Source organism: Podarcis raffonei, chromosome 6, assembly GCF_027172205.1.
Source record: "Podarcis raffonei isolate rPodRaf1 chromosome 6, rPodRaf1.pri, whole genome shotgun sequence".
NCBI classification, from domain to species: Eukaryota; Metazoa; Chordata; class Lepidosauria; order Squamata; family Lacertidae; genus Podarcis; species Podarcis raffonei.
This window is the reverse complement of record NC_070607.1, coordinates 59,504,457-59,524,627: the sequence shown is the minus strand read 5'-3', so window position 1 is coordinate 59,524,627 and position 20,171 is coordinate 59,504,457. Positions and strand designations below refer to the sequence as shown.

The following is a 20,171-nucleotide window of genomic DNA, read 5'->3' as shown; positions in this document are numbered from 1 at the left end:
TTGTCCAGTTTGTACATCCATGAAGAAAAAGAGCTGTTTTCCACGACTTTGCAGAGCAAAATAGGAGGAGAGTTGTCCTGAAACTGCAGGAATGCTAAACATCCAGGCTTGTTTGATTGCCTGGCCATTATCAGAACTGTGCTGTCCTCCCAAGCTGTGCTTTTAAACCTTCCCTTTGTCTAGCTTTCCCCCTTTAAATCAAGTTGAGGCCCAACCCACTTACCTGGTTTCCAGGTGAGGAAGTTCTGATGAGTTGTTCTGTTGTTTCTTGGGGGGAAATGTCGTTCATTTTTCATCAGGTAGGGCTTGTGTATACTGTACTGTGTATACTCTTTTCAGGAGAAAGCAGACCCGTCTCAGCTCTCTGCCTGATCTGTTTAGACACCAGTGACTATACTGCTTTCATGGAAGGCAGTTGCTTATTTTTTTATTAATAAAACTGCATGTTGCATAAGAAAAATGCAAAGGGCAGATGGTTTATGAATGTATTCATAATTCACAGCTTAACAGAATATGCATTTAAAGTAGCAAGATAACATCTGACCGTGTTTTGTTTTTTTAAAATGGAAATCTTGGAGGGGATTAAACACACTGGGACAAATTGCATCTATTTACTTAGAGTCAGTTTGAGTGTGGAGGTTAGTTTTCATTGTACCATTAAATTTAGCATCTATTTAGTAAGCTGGGCTAGTTAGTATACAGAATATCATGATACACTCTTTGCCAGGGATGCTTACAGTCTGTGGGTGAATACAAGTCTTTTACTGAGTGGCAGCTTGCCACAGGAGCCCCTTTCCAGTTGGGTTGGGATCCAGCTACAGGTCTCCCTGGTTGTCGTCCAACACACTAACCACTACACCACACTGCCTCTCCAAATAGGAACATATACCAAGCCAGACCAGTGGTCCATTTAGCTCAGCATTGTCAATTGGGCATTGATTGGCAGTGGCTCTTCAAGGAAGGCTTTAGATAAGGAGATGCAGCAGATTGAATTTGGGAACATTTGCATGTCCTCTGCTTACGGGCTACAGTCCTTCCCGGGTCTTTGACGCAGAGTTTCTGGAGAGGGGCAGATGGGCATGCAGCCAGCAAAGGTGTGAACAGGACAGCTTCATTACAGTGACGGGACCACTGCTTTATTTTCAGCGTGGTGGGCTCCAAATGTACCTCTGTGGCTGGGACTCTTCCCCTATATAGCATCTCATTGGACTGTGTGCCTACAGATCCGGTCTGCCAGCAAACCTGTTGTGGTGGAGATCAGTGGTTTATAATATATGCTTGTTCTCTGCAGGGACTGTTATTTGTAGCCAAACTGGCACCTGCCAAATGCAGAGTATCAAATTATCCTAACAGTTTCCCTCCTTCCGCCACAGTTTTTCCATACAACTGAGAAATAACCTGGGACAGCTCCACCCCATTCATTTAATGATGGGGGGCAATGCCCAGGTCATGCTGCTTGTTCTCCATGCTAAGTTTGCACCTGAAACTGCAGTAAAAATTAGCTTTTCGAAAATAAGCCACAGTTGTGTTAGGAACAGCACAACATTGGTTCTCCCTTGGGTAGTTCTTCCTTTTTAGTTCTGTCCTAATTCAAACGGTCCCAGACCAAAGCCTTAACTTGGCGTAGCAGCCAGATCTCTTGGCATCTATTAAACTTGGATGAAAACAGGGATAAGCAGACCAGTTCCTATATAGGGGCTTTGAGTCAGTGAGTGCTGTACAGTGACATCGTACTGGGTGAGCTGCTCATGGAGTGCATAAGTGGGGCATAGTTTTTATTCCATGTCGGTTCTCTGCGGATGATCTTGCATCCCACTTCAGTACCAACTCTTCTGTTCTGAAGACAGCGCTCACAGTAACCTGTGCTGTCAAGGCGGGCTTTCCACTTCTGGGCCCCCCACAGTCCCATCCCAGGTAGGGCTCTTGTGCTCTTTTAACACCTGTGTGAGAAATTCAGCAGAATGAAGCATTGCTTTCCATGAAAAGCAGGGATTTCATTCACCTGTTGGATTACTGTCTGTAATGCTAGTGCGATAGACTGAGGAGCCTTCTGGACAGGGAAAGCGGGAAAGTTGTCATTAGCACTGGGAGGCTTTTAAATAAGGTCTTCTGCTCTGTGGCACAGTGATATTTCCAGAAAGAGAAGCACAGGGCACATTGTAAGTGGAACACCAATGTTGCATCTGGCAATCTCTCTGTAAAACAGGGTTTGGCAGACTTCAGCTTTGGTTTTTTACTAGAACCCCAAGATCTGCCTACCAAAAAGGCAGGAGCAACAGACATTTCGCTCAGGGTTTCTTGGAGCACATTCCGAGTTTAGGAATTGGTTTGCAGTACTAATTGCTGTTTTTAAAAAGCCATTTTGTTGGTGCTGTTGTCAAACCCTTCCTGATCTACTGCAAATCTACCAGTAGATACTGATCTATCGCCTTTTCATGCCTGCAGTATACAGTAGTTTGCAATGCGATTCTTTGGTGATGGCAACAGGAGGGGAAAAAAGGCAGGGAGGGCTCCCAAACCAAATAGGATAGGTGTGCTGAGTATAGGTTAACTCCTCCTCCTTTCTGCAAACTAATGCACTACCTCTTAGAGTGATGCACTCTCTGTGTCTGGGTCAGGCTCACTTTGTTGAAGAAGCTTTGTCTGAGGGGATGAAACCAATGTGCTGGGAGCTCACCTGTTGCCCCGCAGCCTCAGAAGAGAATCGGGTGAGTTTGTTCTTTGTGTTAGAGATAAGTGGTGGTTTTTCAGACGTTTTTGGAGGCTGGAATAGCATGATCCTGTTGCTTTCTTAACTGTGTACTGTGTTTTCCTGCTTCATCCTGTTAATTCTTCTGATCTCCCTCCCCCCTCCCCCTCCGTGAAGAGAGACACAAATGTTTTGAGAGAAGCAGAATTTCACATCCAAAGCTTGATGGTTGTGTGACATATAATTATTGAAATATTGCAGCAGGAAATTCTACTGGGGACACATTCCCCCCACCCCATAAACTACTAAAGTAGGGGAAAGGAATTATGTGGTAGCCAGGAATTTCTCTCAGTTTCTGCCTGTTCACACATCCTTGCTTTCAATGTGTGCCAATAAATCCAGGCTAAAGGGTATGAATTTAGGCTTGCATGTGAGAGAGAACATCAGGATCCTAGGTTTTGACTTGTCTGGTGTTTAGTATTGAAGCAAAGCAGAATAATAGACTTGTCATCTAGTCCAACCCTCTGCAATGCAGGAATCTTTTGCCCAATGTGGGGCTCGGACCCAGGACCCTGAGATTAAGAGTCACATGCTCTACTGACTGAGCTATGCTATTGATCTTGGTGAGGGAACTGCAGAAACTGGAGAGACCTAGAAGATTGTCTAGTTTAGCCTTTACCAGTTTCCCCTATAAGTACTATATGAATCAGTGTGCTAAGGTATCTCTAATGTGTGTCCTCTAACCATCCCTGTCATCTGGGGAACTTGTTAAGAGAACTTAACAGGACTTAGTTAATGCGTAAGATCAAAAGTTCTCAACACATCCTTCATCACAGACCGTGCTTTCATCTTCAGTTGAATCATATAGGACTGATGAATTCAAAGCGCTTGTGACTGTGTGGGGGAAGTAATCTCATACCAGTGCTCCATCTAACCATCCTAATCAACAATGTAATTAGCAAAATGGTGTCCTTTATACGTACGGAGGGGGGTATGTGGATGGGTGGGTTCATTTGCCGACTGAGTAAATCTTGGCAGATGTGAAGAACTGACCCTTGCCAAGTGGGTTACTACTCAGAATTATTAGAAAATAGTCAGTAGAGCAAGAGGCTCTTAATCTCAGGGCCAAGGGTTTGAGCCCCACGTTAGGTGAAAGATTCCTGCATTCCAGGGGGTTGTGCTAGATGATCCCTTTGGTCTCATCCAGCTCTACAAGTCTGTGATCCTGCAAGAAACATGACTTGGGGTGTAAATAGTTTTATCCTTTCCAGCTTTGAAAGCTGGGGAAACTTCCTCTCATCTGCATGATGATATCTGCCCACATTCCAACCCTCTCCCCTCCGCAGTTAGTTAACAGTAAAGATGGGTTTCCATAGTCGAGGAAGAAGAAAAAACCATTGGGAGTCTATAGCATCTCCCTTTAGGAGATGATCTTCAGTTGGGTTCCATCCTCAAAGTGCCGTGCGCAAACTTTCCCCCTGTTTTGCTCTATGTGGCTTGTGCATCTTCTCCCTCTACCTTGGTCATGGTTTCCCCCCCTAAGCGTACGAAGGAAATGTGCTCTTCTGTAGTCTCATTATAAACCATGAAGATGGGTGAGAGGTGAATGAATTGTTTGGAGAAGGGAAGGATGTCAGGCATGAAAATGTCTGCACCGGTTATGTGCAGAATGCAGATGACAGCCCCATGAACTTCTCAACTCCAAGCAAAGCCTTTAAGGGCCGTAATTGCTTCTCTGGGGAAAGGTTGGTGTGCCTGGGATACAGTTGTACACACAGGCTTTCTCCAAAGCCACATAAATTTCAGGCAGTTAACTAACTAATAGGAGTTGGCTTCTTCTGGGTTATTCCTCTGTATATACGATGACCTCAGAAGAAGTTAGAGAGGCGTGGGCCTTGCGGATTACCTGGGTGCATCATGCAGCCGTTTGCCTTGGTTGGCTGTTGGAGAACGTAACGCAGTGACAGGCCTGTCATCACTTTCCCAGCTGAGATAGGTAAGTCTTGATGTGGCAATGTCTCCGGAGAGTCTGCAGGGAGAATGCCTTGCAAATGAGAGGTGCCGCCGACCGGCTCAGTAAAGGCAGAACTTTTCATATTTTAACACTTGAAAAATTCAGGCACCTTTTCCATTAACTGCTTCCCAAACCCCAAATGTCTGCGGTGTACGGTATCTTGGTCCCCCTTTTAAATTTTGTTTTAGAACAGGCATAGGCAAACTTGGCCCTCCAGATGTTTTGGGCCTACAACTCCCATGATCTCTAGCTAACAGGACCAGTGGTCAGGGATGATGGGGATTGTATTCCCAAAACATCTGGAGGGCCGAGTTTGCTTATGCCTGTTTGAGAAGTTTATCATTTGACTTTTAAACTGAACATCACTATGATGAGCCCGTGAGGATACTTCTCCTGAAAGGCTTTTAAAATACTTTAATTAAGTCAATTAATAAAATTTGACATGGGCGGGTTTCATGATGATAACATATGCTGGGGACTGGCCATTGGTTGAATCCTCCTGAACAAACCCATTCAGATGTCCGTGGTCTGCTCAAGAGAGGGATGCTTCCTAAGTCACATTGGGCTCTGTGTCATTGTGTGTCCCGTTCTAGGAATTGGGACTACCTCAAGCGGTCTTGAGAGGGCTGTTTCCTGCCTGTTTTTAAGGGTGTTTCTCACTTAAGAATTCTATCCCATCCCTTTTATTAAATGACCCAAAGAGTCCAGAAAGGAAGAACAAACCTTAAATTTGGAAGAATACTGCATTCCTCTAAAGAAAAGGGAGTATCTGTGGGCACCAGATGTGTCTGATTCAGACGTTGTGGTTAAGTGACCTCAGAAAAAACCCCACTTTTTAGCATACCCTTTTAGAAGGCTGTAGAATTCTTATTTACAGTCTGCCATATAATAAGTCAGACTGTTGGTTCATCTCGCTCCATACTGTCTACTCTGACTGGCAGCAGCTCTCCAGGATTCCAAGCAGAAATCCAGGCAGGGATTTCTCCCAGGCCTACCTGGAGAGACCAGGGATTGAACCTGAGACCTTCTGCATGCAAATCAGGTGTCCTACCACTGAGCTGTATTCCTTCCACATCTCCCTAACCCTAGTGGATTTTGACATTGAAGCACAAAAACTGTAAATGTCCATGATCTTTGCATGCTGGTTCAGGAACTGGTAGGATATGTTTGCCCCAGGTGTTTTTTTTTGGTGGGGGGGAAGCATTTGAGTGCATGTGATGCACACTGGATTTGGGCCTGTAACAGAAGACTAAACTTGCTCATTGTGGAAGGTTTGCTTGTTCTTAGTCCCCTTATTAAGGGAAAACTGCTTTGCGGCCTCAGAGCTCCAGCAAAGACAAACACAGTGGTTTAAGGATAAACTGCGTGTTAAAGGGATTCATTATGATGGAATATTAAACTTCCAGTTTTATAGCAACAGGTAAGGCATGTCTTAGAGACAGTAGTGCCACCTACTGTTGTATTTCGGTGTTTCTCTTAATCTGTTAGCAAAGGTGGATTGTGTTTCAGGCACATGATGGTTAGGGTTAAAGTTCTCTCTCAAAAGAAGTGTGTGCTTATTTGTCTGCATGCTTCTTTGCTCTTATTAAATACATGACTGAGCAGTTGCTTGGTAGAGAGGGGAAATGTTTGAAAGCCAAATAAATGGCAGTAATTTGGGCATCAGATTAATCAGTATATTAACTACAATCAGAGTCTAGTGGGCTGGTTTTATTGGAGGATATGGAACGAAACAGCATCTGTTTCATCCAGCTATGTGCCCCCATTCTGACAACCAATAAGAAGGTCTGGTGTGTTTTGTTTGCTGGGAAGGGCTCAGGAGGAAGCTTGGAGTTTGAATGGGAGCAGCACTGGGAGGATGTCCTGGGGACAGTGGGTGTCACAGCTAGTTCCTCAAAGGACTGGGGTGGGCACAGGTCTATGCAACCAACTTTGCATAAAAGTTGTATATGCTAATTTATATATGCTTTTCCAGGTTTAGGCCCAAAGCCATTCTGTAAGAAAAGAAAAGAAATGTTTTTAAAAGTGTGTGTGTGTGTGTGTGTGTGTGTGTGTGTGTGTGAAGGATCCAGGGCCCATTGCAAAAGACGTGAGGCTCAGGTTCTTGGTCAACCCCTTAAATACACTTTTGCCTTATTTTTATGAAACCCGTTTGGAAGGAGGAGGAAGCCTCAGTTCTTTGCCCCCCTGGTTTTGCTAGCAGCACCTTCAGCAAAAAGCAAAAATTAAATAGAAAAGTCTGCCTCCTTTGCTTCCACATACAGTGGTACTTCTGGTTGCGAATGGGATCTGTTCCGGAGGCCCGTTTGCAACATGAAAAGAGCACAACCCGAAGTGGTGCATCTGCGCATGCGCTGGTTGCGATTTGCCGCTTCTGCACATGCGCATGATGTCATTTTGAGCTTCTGTGCATGCGCGAGCGGTGAAACCCAGATGTAACCCTTTCTGGTACTTCTGGGTCACCGCGGGATGTAACCTGAAAGAACGTAACATGAAGCAAACGTAACATGAGGTATGACTGTAATTTACTTGTTCATGGCTCTTAATGATCATTCCCCTCCCACTTGTTTCACTCAATATCCAGTGTATACCACAATATTTTATTCAGCAATTCCTAAGCAGCACTGCTGTTCTAATAGTACAGGTATGTAGTAATGGCACTTCACATCTTCCCTCTCTGCAACAAGTTCATTCTTCATGAATGAAAATGCAGCAGGTTAGAAACTTGCTAAGCTCAATCCTATATGTTTTTCTTCTGTATCAGACCTAAGGGGCAGTGGCGCTTACCTGATCTCTGGGTGGTTGTATTCAGTGCTATTTTTCTTGAAAAAGAGGTACCGGAACTCAACACGGATCTCTCTTTTGTTCTCTTATGATGGCAACAGAGCTCACCTGAGTGGTGCCAGAACTGAGTTCTGGCTGGGGAAAAAACCCCTGGTTGCATTGCTGTTGCCAGAGGGTGGTGAGTTTGGCTTGGTGCAACCATCTGCAGCTGTGTTTCTTTAAAAGTAAGTGCCTGTGAATTCAGTGGGACTTACTCCCCAATAGGTGCAGAAAGGGTTAGACACCCTTGCAGTGCCATCATATCCATATTTACTTGGAAGCCTGTCCTACTGAGTTTAATGTTTATGCATGTTTGAAACATAAGAACAGCTCTCCGTGATCAGCCCAAAGACCTATCGTTCAGCATCCTATTTCCCATGTTTGCCAACTAGATGTTTCCTCTTTTGAAACCAAACTAGTGGCCATCACCACATTCCCAGGGCAGTGAATTCCATAGATGAATCATACACTGTGTTTATACTTCCTCTTCTAAGTCCTGAATTTCCTGCCAGTTCACTTCATTGGATGACCTCCAGGTCCAAGTACGATGAGAGATAGAGAAAGTCTTCTCTGTTCACTTTTTGCACAACGTACATAATTTTATAAACCTCGGTCATGTCTGCTTTTACTCACATTTTTTCTTTTAACTAAAAAGACTTGGATGTAAAGGAGATGTTTTAGCCCCCACTCCACCCCACCCCACCATTCTAGTTGTTGTTCTCTTCACTTGTTACAGTTTTACAATGATTTATTTGAGATTTTATGGCTGGAACTGTACACAGTACACAGTGTGTGGCCGCACCATAGAGTTGTAGAAAGGTTTTACAATACTGGCGGTGCAGTGATCCGTTTTGTAATGATTGCTAGCATGGAATTTGCCTTTTTCATAGCCTTTTTTCATAGCTGCTGAAAACTGAGTTGACCTTTTTGCTGAGCTCTCCACCCTAACTCTGGATCTCGTTCTTGGTTTGTTACGATTCTTTTGCCCAAATGTGCATCGTTTTCTATATTTGCTCATGTTTGACTGCATTTCCCATTTTGTGGCCCATTCATCCAGTGACCTGTAGTGCTTTGAAGCATGGCAGATCAGCTGATCCTTGCACTTCAAAATGCAAGTCCCTTCAAAGATTAGCTGGCTATGGAGCTCCCCATGGGGAACTTAGTGCAGCTGATTCCAAGGAGCTTGAGCTGAGCACCCATCAGCTGATAAGAGCTGACTTCAAACTCTGTTTTTCTGCTGTGCCTGGTGGCGAGAACAACTCAGCTAGGACTGACTGTGCTGTTGGCCAGCCAGCTGACTGACTGACTGACTGGTGGTGAGAGAAAGTCTCCCTTTCCAATTTACAGTTGGGAGCACAATTTAAGGCTCTTTCCTGACTGTGCATTGGCAGCTGCAGCTGCACCTGCCCCTTTCCTAAGGATGTCACGTATGACATCAGGTGTGGGGCAGGTGGGCATTGTGTGTGGGTAAACAGCCTTGTGTCCAAATTGGGATCTGTGCCAAGCCTGAGAAGGCCCGTGAGCCAGAGATTCCCAACCCCTGATTTCGCCAGGTGGAGTAAGATCATTCTTTATTGGGAACAAAGAAGCTGCTGTTAAAACATGTTTTGAGGTGGGAAAGAGTTGCAGTGAGGGTGAGAGGAGTTTGCTTTACGGTTTCATAGCAATCTAGCAGTGTTTCCACTTCAGAAAATTTGCTACTGATGTATGTTATGCTCAGTTTTTTCCCTCTCTCTCTCTTTCCTTCTGCAGAATGTGAAGCACTGGAAGATGTCCAGGCTATTAATCTTCTCACCCTGAGCCAAAACTCTTGATTTTTACCAGCGAGCAATGTTTTAGAAGTTGTCCACTGCTGGCTATAACATGGCTGCAGACCTTTTGCTACTGAGCCACAAAAGAAAACATAGGACTCTGAAATCCTGCTCTGGATCACCCTGAGGAGAACAGTGTCAGGTGCGCACAACTCTCTGATGTTGCGGTGCAACGGTGGCATGGCTCAGAGGGCCTGGGTCAGCATGCTCTTCCAGAACCGCAAAGCCCAGCTATTACTGGTCAACTCCCTGACATTTGGCTTGGAGGTCTGTCTGGCTGCCGGCATCACTTACGTGCCACCTCTCTTGTTGGAAGTGGGAGTGGAGGAGAAGTTCATGACTATGGTTCTGGGTAGGTGGTATTATTCATGTTATTGTTAGATGGCCATTTTCTGTGTGAGATCTAGTGTGGTGGAAAAGAAGTCTACAGTAGTCCCTCTATGTACAATGCGTGCAACATGCCCATTATTGTTGTATGTACAGGGAGGGCCTCAATATGGTAATGACCCCAGAGGACCTGCCAGGCAGGTTTAAGAGAGAACTAAATGTGTTTTCAGGGAATGGTGAATTCATTTTGGATACCAAACATGAGGGCTTCTAAGAGTCTGAATTCCAGGAGGAAGAGAAGACAGTTTTAATTGTGCGCTGGAAACTGGGGCTTTATCTGTAGTGAAATGGAATCTCTAGATATGGTGCACACTGTAATGCATGCCCACTTAGTGAAACTTGAGGCCTAGTTTGCATGTCATGGTAAGCCACTATGAGCAGTAAAGGTACCCCTGCCCGTACGGGCCAGTCTTGACGGACTCTAGGGTTGTGCACTCATCTCACTCTATAGGCCGGGAGCCAGCGCTGTCCGCAGACACTTCCGGGTCACGTGGCCAGCGTGGCAAAGCTGCTCTGGCGAGCCAGCGCAGCACACACAGAAACACCGTTTACCTTCCCGCTAGTAAGCGGTCCCTATTTATCTACTTGCACCCGGGGGTGCTTTCGAACTGCTAGGTTGGCAGGCGCTGGGACCGAGCAGAGGGAGCGCACCCCACCGCGGGGATTCGAACCGCCAACCATGCGATCGGCAAGTTCTAGGCACTGAGGTTTTACCCACAGCGCCACCTATGAGCAGTAGCCAAGGTTTATTCTGGTTTGGGTGGTACAAGAGGTACAAGAGTAAAAAATAAATCAGGGAGCAGCAAATTGGCTGCGCGCCTCTCCCTGGAAGTCTGCAGGTTTGTTTTCTAATACTATGTTTTTATATTGTGACTGGCCCAAGGTCACCCAGTGAGACTCATGGCTGGGGGGGCTTTTCCAGGCCAAGGTTTGACTGAGTCTCTCCCCAGATTATGTGAGTGATCTCATGGGCCTATAGAGTGACTATCTTGTCAACTTCTTCCGCCTGATGAAATGATGTTATTTTCCTCCCCTTAATTCCAGGGATTGGGCCAGTTCTGGGCCTAGTGTTTGTGCCACTCATAGGTTCTGCCAGCGACCAATGGCATAGCAGCTATGGCCGCCGCCGGCCTTTCATCTGGGTCCTGTGTCTGGGAGTTTTACTGAGCCTTCTGATCATCCCTCATGCGCAACGTCTGGCCAGCCTCATTGCCTTGGATACCCGCTCCCTGGAGATCGCCTTCCTTATAACGGGCATTGGCCTGCTTGACTTCTGTGGCCAAGTCTGCTTCACCCCTCTGGAGGCTCTTCTCTCCGATCTCTTCAAGGAGCCTGACAACTGCCGGCAGGCCTTCGCTATGTATTCCTTCATGGTTAGCCTGGGAGGCTGCATTGGGTATCTGCTGCCGGCAATTGACTGGGACAGTAGCTTCCTGGCTCCTTACCTGGGGAGGCAGGAGGAGTGCCTCTTCAGCCTCCTCACCATCATCTTCCTCAGCTGCGTCTTGGCCACTGCCTTTGTCACGGAGGAAGTGGTAGCTCAGGTAGAAGTGCTGGCAGGCCCTGCAATGAAGGATTCCTCCAAGTCCCCACCTCTGGCCTGCTGCTCTTGCTGGCTTCCAAAGAACTTTCTGAGGACCAGGCATCTGGTCCAGGCCTTCAGGAGCCTGTGCGCCTTAGCCCCACGCCTCCACGGAGTCTGCTGCCGCATCCCCAAGGTCATCCGGCAACTTTTTGTGGCTGAGTTCTGCAGCTGGATGGCCCTCATGACCTTCATGCTGTTCTACACGGACTTTGTTGGGGAAGGACTGTATCAGGGAGTTCCCAGAGCTGAGCCAGGCACAGAAGCCAGGCGACACTACGATGAAGGTAATTTGATTTCGGGGGGGGGGGGGATAAATGCTTTATGCTTATGTCCTTCCAATATGGCAAGTTTCAGCACCTAGACCCTTTGAATTATGCAACAGGAAAACTCTTTCTCCTACCTCTGATAACTTATGCAAGCAAAGCAGACTTTCATAAAGTTACCCTTTCTATTTACTGCAAATTCTTGGTTCTTGCTCAACGTGGGATTCTTTGGGAAGGAGGCAGGAAGTGGAGGGAAAGAGGAATGGATGGTGGAATGAGGCCAGCTGGTTTCAGTGTGGTCCTGTGATAGTGTTGGCTCTAGATCTGGGAAACCTAGTTCTAAAACCTTATTCAGCAGTGCAGTTGCTGAATTGCCCTGGGTTGGTGATCATCCTTATAGCCTGAATTCCCCCACTGTGTTATAAAGGAATCTTTTCCCCACCCCAAACATCTAAAGCCAGTTTTTTTTTAAAAAAAAGAACTGGGAGACTCATTGGCCTGTATAGTCATTTCTATGCGTGACGAGAGCAAAGTTGGGGGATGGGAAATCTGTGTCCCTCTAGATGTCCTTTGTCATTGGCCATGTTAGTTGGGGCTGATGGAAGTTGGAGCCCCGACAACATATGAAGGGCCACAGGTGCCCTGTTCCTGGTGTATGTGATGTGAAAGAGAAGACCTCAAAAGCATACGATATGCTAGCCACATGCAACTAAAGAATATCTTTCTGCAACCCACTGTCTTGTTAAGATCCCATCAGGAGCGGACTTGGGTAATCTTTTGCAATATGGTGTCCTGTGCTAGATCAAAATTTTATCCCCCCAAATGGATCTTTGCAATTGTAGATCTTCGCAATTTTGTGTCCTCTCGGCTTGGCACCTTGTGCGGTGAACCGCCTATGGTGCCCTAAATCTGGCACCAATCCCATGAAACCCCCCTTGGGTGGTGGTGGCGAAAGACAGCTAAGGAGTGTAGCTTACCATTCTCATTTGTACAACAGAGTTGCGGGTGTGCCTTGTACAGAGTAATACCAGAACAGAGTACTACTGAACTAGGTCCACAGTAGGACCAAGTAGAGTAGTAATGACTGAATCTTGGACAGAAGTTTATTTATTATCTTGCAAACCAAGACCATTTTTGCAATGAAGGGGACTGAGCCAGGGACCTCATATGTACAAAGCTGTACAGCTTTTTAATTGCACTTAATTAAAGCATGAAATCTAGCTGCCATCCTCCAACACATAAAGTCACTCCTATGGAGCATATTCTCTGCTCAGTAAATTCATTTGCTGACCTGGGCTCCTTTGGGAAGAAAGATGGTATATCAGATTAATAATGAATAAGCAAAATTGCCTTTCGTAAGAGCAGCTTTGGACATTATTTTACCGTGAAAGCTCCCTGTGGAGGTTAATAAGGAAATCTGGAGTGTTAGCATCTCAAAAGGAATTCAGCATTTCTTCTGCAGACTTCCCCAAGCTGGTATTCTCCAGACATTTTAAACTACAACTCCCATCAGCTCCAGCTAGATTCCCTTTTATGTTGCATGGACTTTGGAGACCAGCAAGGAGCAAAGCCAGAGATAGCCAATGTGCTGCCCTCCAGATCTTACTGGGGCACAACAGCTATCATCACTGGCCACGTTGGCTCTGGCCAAAGGGAGTTGTGGGCAAACATCACCCAGAGAACACCCATGGGAAACCCCTGATCTATTGCCTCTTCTCCATAGCTGAAAAAGGTGCTTTGGTAATAGGCTTTCTTGAATACTTCTACTAAAGCTACTTGGCCCCTTGCCTACCTGTTGTTCTCATATAATAGTTCATTTCAAGGTCTGGGTGACCCAGCTTAAATGTAAGTAATATTTAACATTTATATCCTGGTGGTGCCTTTGAGGCTCTGCAGAATTGGAGGGTCAATTGTGTACACACAATGATGCTCAACAATCTCAGAGCCATGGCCAATGTCAAGTTGTTTTATGGGAAATGCATAAAGGAAAGTCCAAGTCTTCAGAGGACATTGTCCTATAAATTAATAAACAAATCTTTGGATGTCTTTATACTTACCTCCTTAAAATGAACACGTTGACAAATCCTATAACTGAAGTCTACTTAGGCCTGATTACCTTGCATGTAGGTCATCTGTTGGTTCTGCTAAGAGGAGTGACAGATGTCTTTTGGACTCTGTGTTGGCCCTTCCATTGCTATTGAAGCATATTTCGTTTTAATGCATTCATATTTTTATCCTGCCCACCTCTTAATTGTGAAATGGGAACTTCTATACAGGAACAGCTAAGAAACGCTTCTTAAAAATTGATAAGACTGAAAGCTGAACTAGCACTCAAAGCATTGCAGCTATTTGCCTTTATGAACCTGGCTATCTTGTTCGTCTGGCCCCTGGTTCTTCTCCATTTCACCCAATGTACACACGTCTCTTCTCAGGGATTCGAATGGGTAGCCTGGGCCTCTTTCTCCAGTGCATCATCTCCATCATCTTCTCGACAATCATGGACCGGATGGTGAAGCAGTTTGGGACACGAATGGTCTACCTAGCCAGTGTGGCCTTATTTCCGCTGATGGCCATCATCATGTGCTTCTCTCAGAGTGTTGTCATCGTCACTGTTTCTGCTGCCCTGACAGGCTTTCCTTTCTCAGTGCTGCAGATCTTGCCGTACACACTGGCATCGCTTTATCATCATGAAAAACAGGTGGGGATGTGTATGTATATGTGTGTGTGAGAGAGAAAGTCCAGAGAGTCTTGACCAAAGTGGTTTTAATAGGGCCTAACAACTATGTGAGGGACGCAGGTGGCGCTGTGGGTTAAACCACAGAGCCTAGGACGTGCCGATCAGAAGGTCAGCGGTTCGAATCCCCGCAACGGGGTGAGCTCCTGTTGCTCAGTCCCTGCTCCTGCCAACCTAGCAGTTCGAAAGCACATCAAAGTGCAAGTAGATAAATAGGTACCGCTGCAGTGGGAAGGAAGGTAAACGGCGTTTCTGTGCGCTGCTCTGGTTCGCCAGAAGCGGCTTAGTCATGCTGGCCACATGACCTGGAAGCTGTATCCCGGCTCCCTCGACCTATAGAGCAAGATGAGCGCCGCAACCCCAGAGTCGGTCACGACTGGACCTAATGGTCAGGGGTCCCTTTACCTTTACCTTTAACAACTATGTGACTCATGTCTCTGAGTCATTTACATCTTGGGGTAGATCAGCCTTCTTTTTTTGCTACAGTAGTGGTAGTGAAGATTGAATAATCCATTGGTTTTTAAAGCAGGAGTGGGGAACATCTGGCCCTCCAGATGTTTCTGAGCTCCTACTTCCATCAGCCCTAGCAAGCAAGGACAGTGGTCAGGGATAATGTCAGCTGCTCTTTACAGCCAGATTCTCAAAGATCTCGATGGGGTGCTTCTAGCCTGGGCATCAAATGTGGCCCTCTATTTCTGTCTATCAGGACCTTGGGATTCTCACTTGCCAAACCCGCCTCCCCAGGCAACACCACCATTGGTCTTGCTCTGTGCCCTCTTAATGGGCTTTTGCCTGTCTAGAAGGTCACCCTGGACTGTGATATGGGATAATGACTCTTGCTTGCTTAAATGGAGACGTGTGTATACAGTCATATCTTGGAAGTCGAACGGAATCCATTTGACTTCCAAAACGTTTGGGAACCAAGGTGCGGCTTCTGATTGGCTGCAGGAAGCTCCTACAGCCAGTTGGAAGCTGTGGAAGCTGCGACGGACATTCCAAAGAATGTTCACAAACCGGAACAATCACTTCCAGGTTTGCTGCGTTCGGGAGCCAAAATGTTCATCTCGCAAGGCATTCGACTTCTGAGGTACGACTGTCTGTGGAAATCTCTGAATTTTGTGCTGACAGGATGTTTACTTAGCTCTGCGTTGGATGCAAACCATAATCCAGTGTTTTAATAATTCTAACTATATTACACTCTCACTATAATTGTATTAAACAGTTGTTACAATGCTTACATGTCACTGTATTACCTAATTGTCATGCTATTAAGTGACATAATTACAGTATTGCATCTTGTTCAGGTTGTGCTGGAGGCAGATGTCCCTCTCCTTACTGAGTTATTCTCCTCTTGGGAGGATGTTACTGCTCTCTAAGCTTCTTTCTCCTTTGCCTGTTGTCAACCCTTTGTGTCTATTTCCATCGTTTGTTTGTTTTTGCTTCGCCTCTTTTCCCAAGTGAGTTACTCCATAACAGCTGCTAGCCCAGTGTTGTGAGAGCCTTCAGACTAAACATCTCTGAAGCTTCATGCTCGCAAGCCGTGTCAGATACTACGCTTGATCTTAGCAAAAAGGCCAAGTAGTGATAGAAGCCACGCACTCTGTTGAATCATGCTGAAAATACCACTGAGCAAGGAACACTATCATTTTTTTCAAACTGGTTGACTTCAGTTTGATGCAGTTGGTGAAACACTCTTAAAAGACACCATTCCTCTTCCCTCTGTTCTCCAAATGGTTATGGATCTATTTGGACTTTGGAGTTGGTCTTAGCTGGGGAAAGATTATATTGTCCCTTACGCCTTGCTTTAGGTCCTTGTCCCAACAGACTGATGCTGCTCACCAACTCAGCCGCCATCTTCTATAGTCTGGGTCTTCTTCAATTTCTGCTAATGATGTGTCAAAAGTGAAGTGCTTTGCTGCAGCAGCCACATAAATGCTGCCTTCTACAAGGTGTTGCTCTGTACACTCACTGGCCCTGTTTTAACTGCATAGCCCTTAAACGGGTTGTATTTTCCATGTGTTTGGAACAGAAGTGAACTCCTATTTCCATCAAGCACTGATCATTTTCTGCCTCGTTTGTAGCAAATTTCACATTCTGTTGCTCTCAATGTTTTTGTAGCATCTTGCATTATATATTGTAGCATTATTATATTTTGCATTATATTTTGTAGCATTTTGCATTATAGCATCTTACCCTCCCCTCTCCCCTTTCCCCCCTGTCCATTTCAGATATACTTGCCCAAATATAAAAGTAAAGAAGAAGATGCAGCTCAGCTGGAGAAGAAACATGGCTTCCTCAAGAGCCACCTTCCTGGGCAAAAAGTGACCTACCAGAATGGACACGGTGGAAGCCTTTTCTCCCCACCTGTTGCAGGCTCGGCTCTTTGCGTCAGCTCGCCCTGTGAGGTCTCTCTCATCATGATGGTGGGAGACTCGGACACGGCAGCAGCAAGCCGTGGCATCTGTTCAGACTTGGCCATCCTGGACAGTGCATTCCTCCTTTCTCAGGTCATCCCCTCCCTCCTCATGGGCTCCCTTGTCCAGTTCACACAGTCCGTCACCGCTTACATGGCATCAGCCACTGGCTTTGGCCTGGTGGCCATTTACTTTGCAACCAAAGTGATCTTCGACAAAAGTGACATGGCCAAGTACTCTGTGTAGGAGGGGGAAAGGCTGCCGAGGGAATTTCGCACATTGAAACGGGTCAACCAAGAAGAGTCAAGTGGTGCGCATTGCGGCCTCTTTATTCCTGCCAGGTTGTGCTGTAATGAGACGTGCAAAAAACAGAAAGGAAAAGCAACCCAGCTCCCTCTGGTTGAAGGAAAAGCAGTGCTAGGCTGATCTCAGGGTATCTAACGAAAGGGAGTCTGGTTTACTGTTGTCTGTTTCTCCCTAATACCTTCATTGAAGTGCCTTTGCACAGAAGCCCGCAGCAGATGCTTGCGGGTGTGAAAAGTAAAATGCCATCCTTTCTGCAACAGGGTACTTGCTCTGATAGCTTTGTCACATGGCATGGTAGGATGGTGACACAGTTCAGGAAGGGACCAAAGCTGTAATTAACCTCACTTCTTAAGCCCCTGCTCACACCACTGCAAATGGGAAGGGGGTGGGCGCTGAGCTTCATTTGCTGGACTCTCTCCAGAACTGTGTGGCCTGCAAGCCCCAACCCCACGCGGTCTGAAGCAAAGGAGCCTGCTTGGCATGAGTGGGCTTTCAGCAGGATTCATTAACATTGCAGGCCCTGTGCTTCAGACATGGACACAATTGCCCTCACAAGCCAATAGGACTTTAGTTGTGCCTTTAATACATTGCTGTTGCTTGGTCTTCATGTGTGAATACTGAGTCGTCATGCCCATGTAACATAACATTTTGCGTATTGGTGTGAACCGGGGGGGGGGATTTGTGAAGGAGATTGTAGATGGGCACATCTGTAGAAACAACCCCTTCCCCATAGTAGCTGTTCCAGATGTGCTGCAGGTCGGAACCCGAGATCAAGGTGGTATAAATAAGCTGAGCAGGGCTCCGTAGGAGGGAGCTTGTTTAGCAGAGGATGCTGCGGTTGAGCTGGCAGCAAGTCTGCAGTGGCGTGACGGAAATTAAAACCTTGGTCATCATCCGATACTTTCCCCTGTGTATGCCCCAAATAGAGCTTGCTGTTTGTGCAAACAGAGAGGCTCGCATAAACGTAGGTTGACGAACATGCTCCTCTGGGGGACCTGGCTTTAAGTGACTGACTGGCGCAAACACATTACACTACCTTCCACTGTGCAGTCCTGAAAAAAGAGGCCTAGTGTGCCAGCAAGGTTGAAAAAATAAAAACCTTGCTCCTGTTAAGGTGATGTGGCCAGCCTGGTTGTGCTAAAGGGCTCTGTGTCGTTGTTTTTTAAAGCACCACCCAACTGTGTTTTTGTATACCACAAGGCAGGCTCTAGGCAGAGGTTTTTTCCAGTGTGTGATCCAGTATTTCTACCACCCAGATAGTGTAGAGGCTCTCCTTAGGTTGAGCAAGCTATGCAAAGCAAACTGCTCTCTTTTTAAACATATTCTGTAGCTGTTGTCGCTGATGCAAAGCAGTTTTCAATGAGCCATTTGCGGAGCACCATGCAGTGCAGGCAGTTGTAACTTGGAGAGTGTGGAAATTGCACATCCAGTACTGAAAAAGTTCAGGGAATGTAAAGCTCTGCGATTGAGAAGCCAAACCCCTTCCCCCAAAGTAAAATACCCTGTCCTATTAGGTTCAAGAAATTTGAATGAAAAGAAGTTGCTGTAACTAGCTCAGGACCAAACTTGATATGATGTTAATTATGTGAATTCAATTAAGGTACACTTTGTGGGGGGTGGAGTGGATGGAATTATATTACTAGCAGCCTCAAAGAAGCCTGTACAGTCTCTGGAGGGACCACTGTCTCTCTCCCTGCTGTGGTCCTAACAAAAATTACCCCTCTAAAGCTCCTATTTGTATGTCAGCGGAAACCTCTACTGGTGCCACAGGGAGCCTCCACCGGCACCAAAAACAAATTGCTAGGACAGGAGAAAAGCATCCTGTTCTCCCAGTTGTCTGGCAGATGCTCACAGGAAGCCTGAAAACATGACTTGAGCGCAGTAGCACTCTTTCCTTATACTGGCCACCCCGGGAGTTGTAATTCAGGGCCAAAGTTCTCCACAGCTTGGGCGGGGAGAGGCTCTGACACGCTCTTCTCCAGTCCTGGATAACCCCACCTGCCTGAGTAAATGTGTGCATCCAGTTGCTCTACGTAGGCGCGTGTCAACCAGAGTGAAGGGGACATTTTCTTTAATTTGCCTCTTCCACATTCTTTCTCAGCCTATGGACTCACCTAGTTGCTCTTGACCTTGACCTAACAGAAACGAATGGAGCGACGGCTTTCACCAGCTGCTGATGGCAGTTCCTGCTCAGGGTTTGGGAGGATGGGAGGGCTTACCTTACAAGCAGCAACCCTCCCAACACCTGTGACACCTCTCCTCTCACAGCTATTCTACAAACTCTCTAGGGCAGCGGTTCTCAACCTGTGGGTCCCCAGATGTTGTTGAACCTCAACTCCCATCACCCCTAGCTATCAAGGCCAGAGCTCAGGGATGATGGGAGTTGTAGTCAAACAACATCTGGGGACCCACAGGTTGAGAACCGCTGCTCTAGGGAATCCTCGTTGATGGCTTAGGAACCCAGCATCTAGGTCAGGAATGTTCAGTCTTTTGAAATCAAGGACCCACCTTAAGCCCAAATGTGCAACGGAGGACCCACTCCTTAATATTATCCCATTGCACTTGGTTCTGTTGCTGCTGTCATGACCCACCTTAGTTCAGGCTGTGACCCAGGAGTGAGTCCCAACCCACCAGCTGAAGACTAGGAAATTGAGGAAATGCTAGTGGGAGAGGCTCCACTCCATCTCCAGTGTCAGGGGAGGGGTGTGTATGTGTGTGTAAGATGTGCACACAACACTGTCTGGTGCACCCCATCTAAGAAGAATGGCATGCTGTTACTGGGCAAGTAAGGGCGACGACTGTGCTTGGAAACTGGCATGAGTACAGATTGGAATAAATCAGATCAAGCTTTCCTCTCGGGGAATTGCGCATTATGGGTGTGGTCCGAGTGATGGTTACAGATTACTATGTAGAAAAAAGTTTCAAGCTATTCATCCTCAAGGACACTGGCATCTGCAGCTAACAAGAGAGAGCCAAGTTAAGGGCTTGAGGGATGGGTTTAGATGTGGGGGCCATAAGGGCTGAGTCGAATATCCCAAGTAGAGCTTGTCGCCCAAAACCTAAGCTTGAGCCAAAATGATACCTAAAAGCAGAGTCTTGCACTCTTGAGCACTTGCAAGTATATCAGATATGGGGACTAGAGAAA

The 20,171-nt window shown here is 46.4% G+C and overlaps 1 protein-coding gene across 2 annotated transcripts in view; it reads left to right on the top strand.

Annotated features, from left to right (window-relative positions):
• Window positions 1-17,698, top strand: part of SLC45A3 (solute carrier family 45 member 3) — a 42,115-nt gene extending 24,417 nt beyond the window's left edge. The window contains exons 1-5 of one of the 2 annotated variants that reach the window (XM_053393334.1): window positions 2,584-2,708; window positions 9,279-9,689; window positions 10,769-11,593; window positions 14,005-14,270; window positions 16,535-17,698. In XM_053393334.1, the coding sequence (XP_053249309.1) occupies window positions 9,497-9,689; window positions 10,769-11,593; window positions 14,005-14,270; window positions 16,535-16,966 (1,716 nt within the window). In that variant the 5' untranslated portion in view covers window positions 2,584-2,708; window positions 9,279-9,496 and the 3' untranslated portion in view covers window positions 16,967-17,698. Of the gene's footprint in view, window positions 1-2,583; window positions 2,709-9,278; window positions 9,690-10,768; window positions 11,594-14,004; window positions 14,271-16,534 lie in introns of those variants that run through there. The other variant, XM_053393333.1, reaches the window with a different exon arrangement.
• Window positions 17,699-20,171: the final 2,473 nt, after the last annotated feature.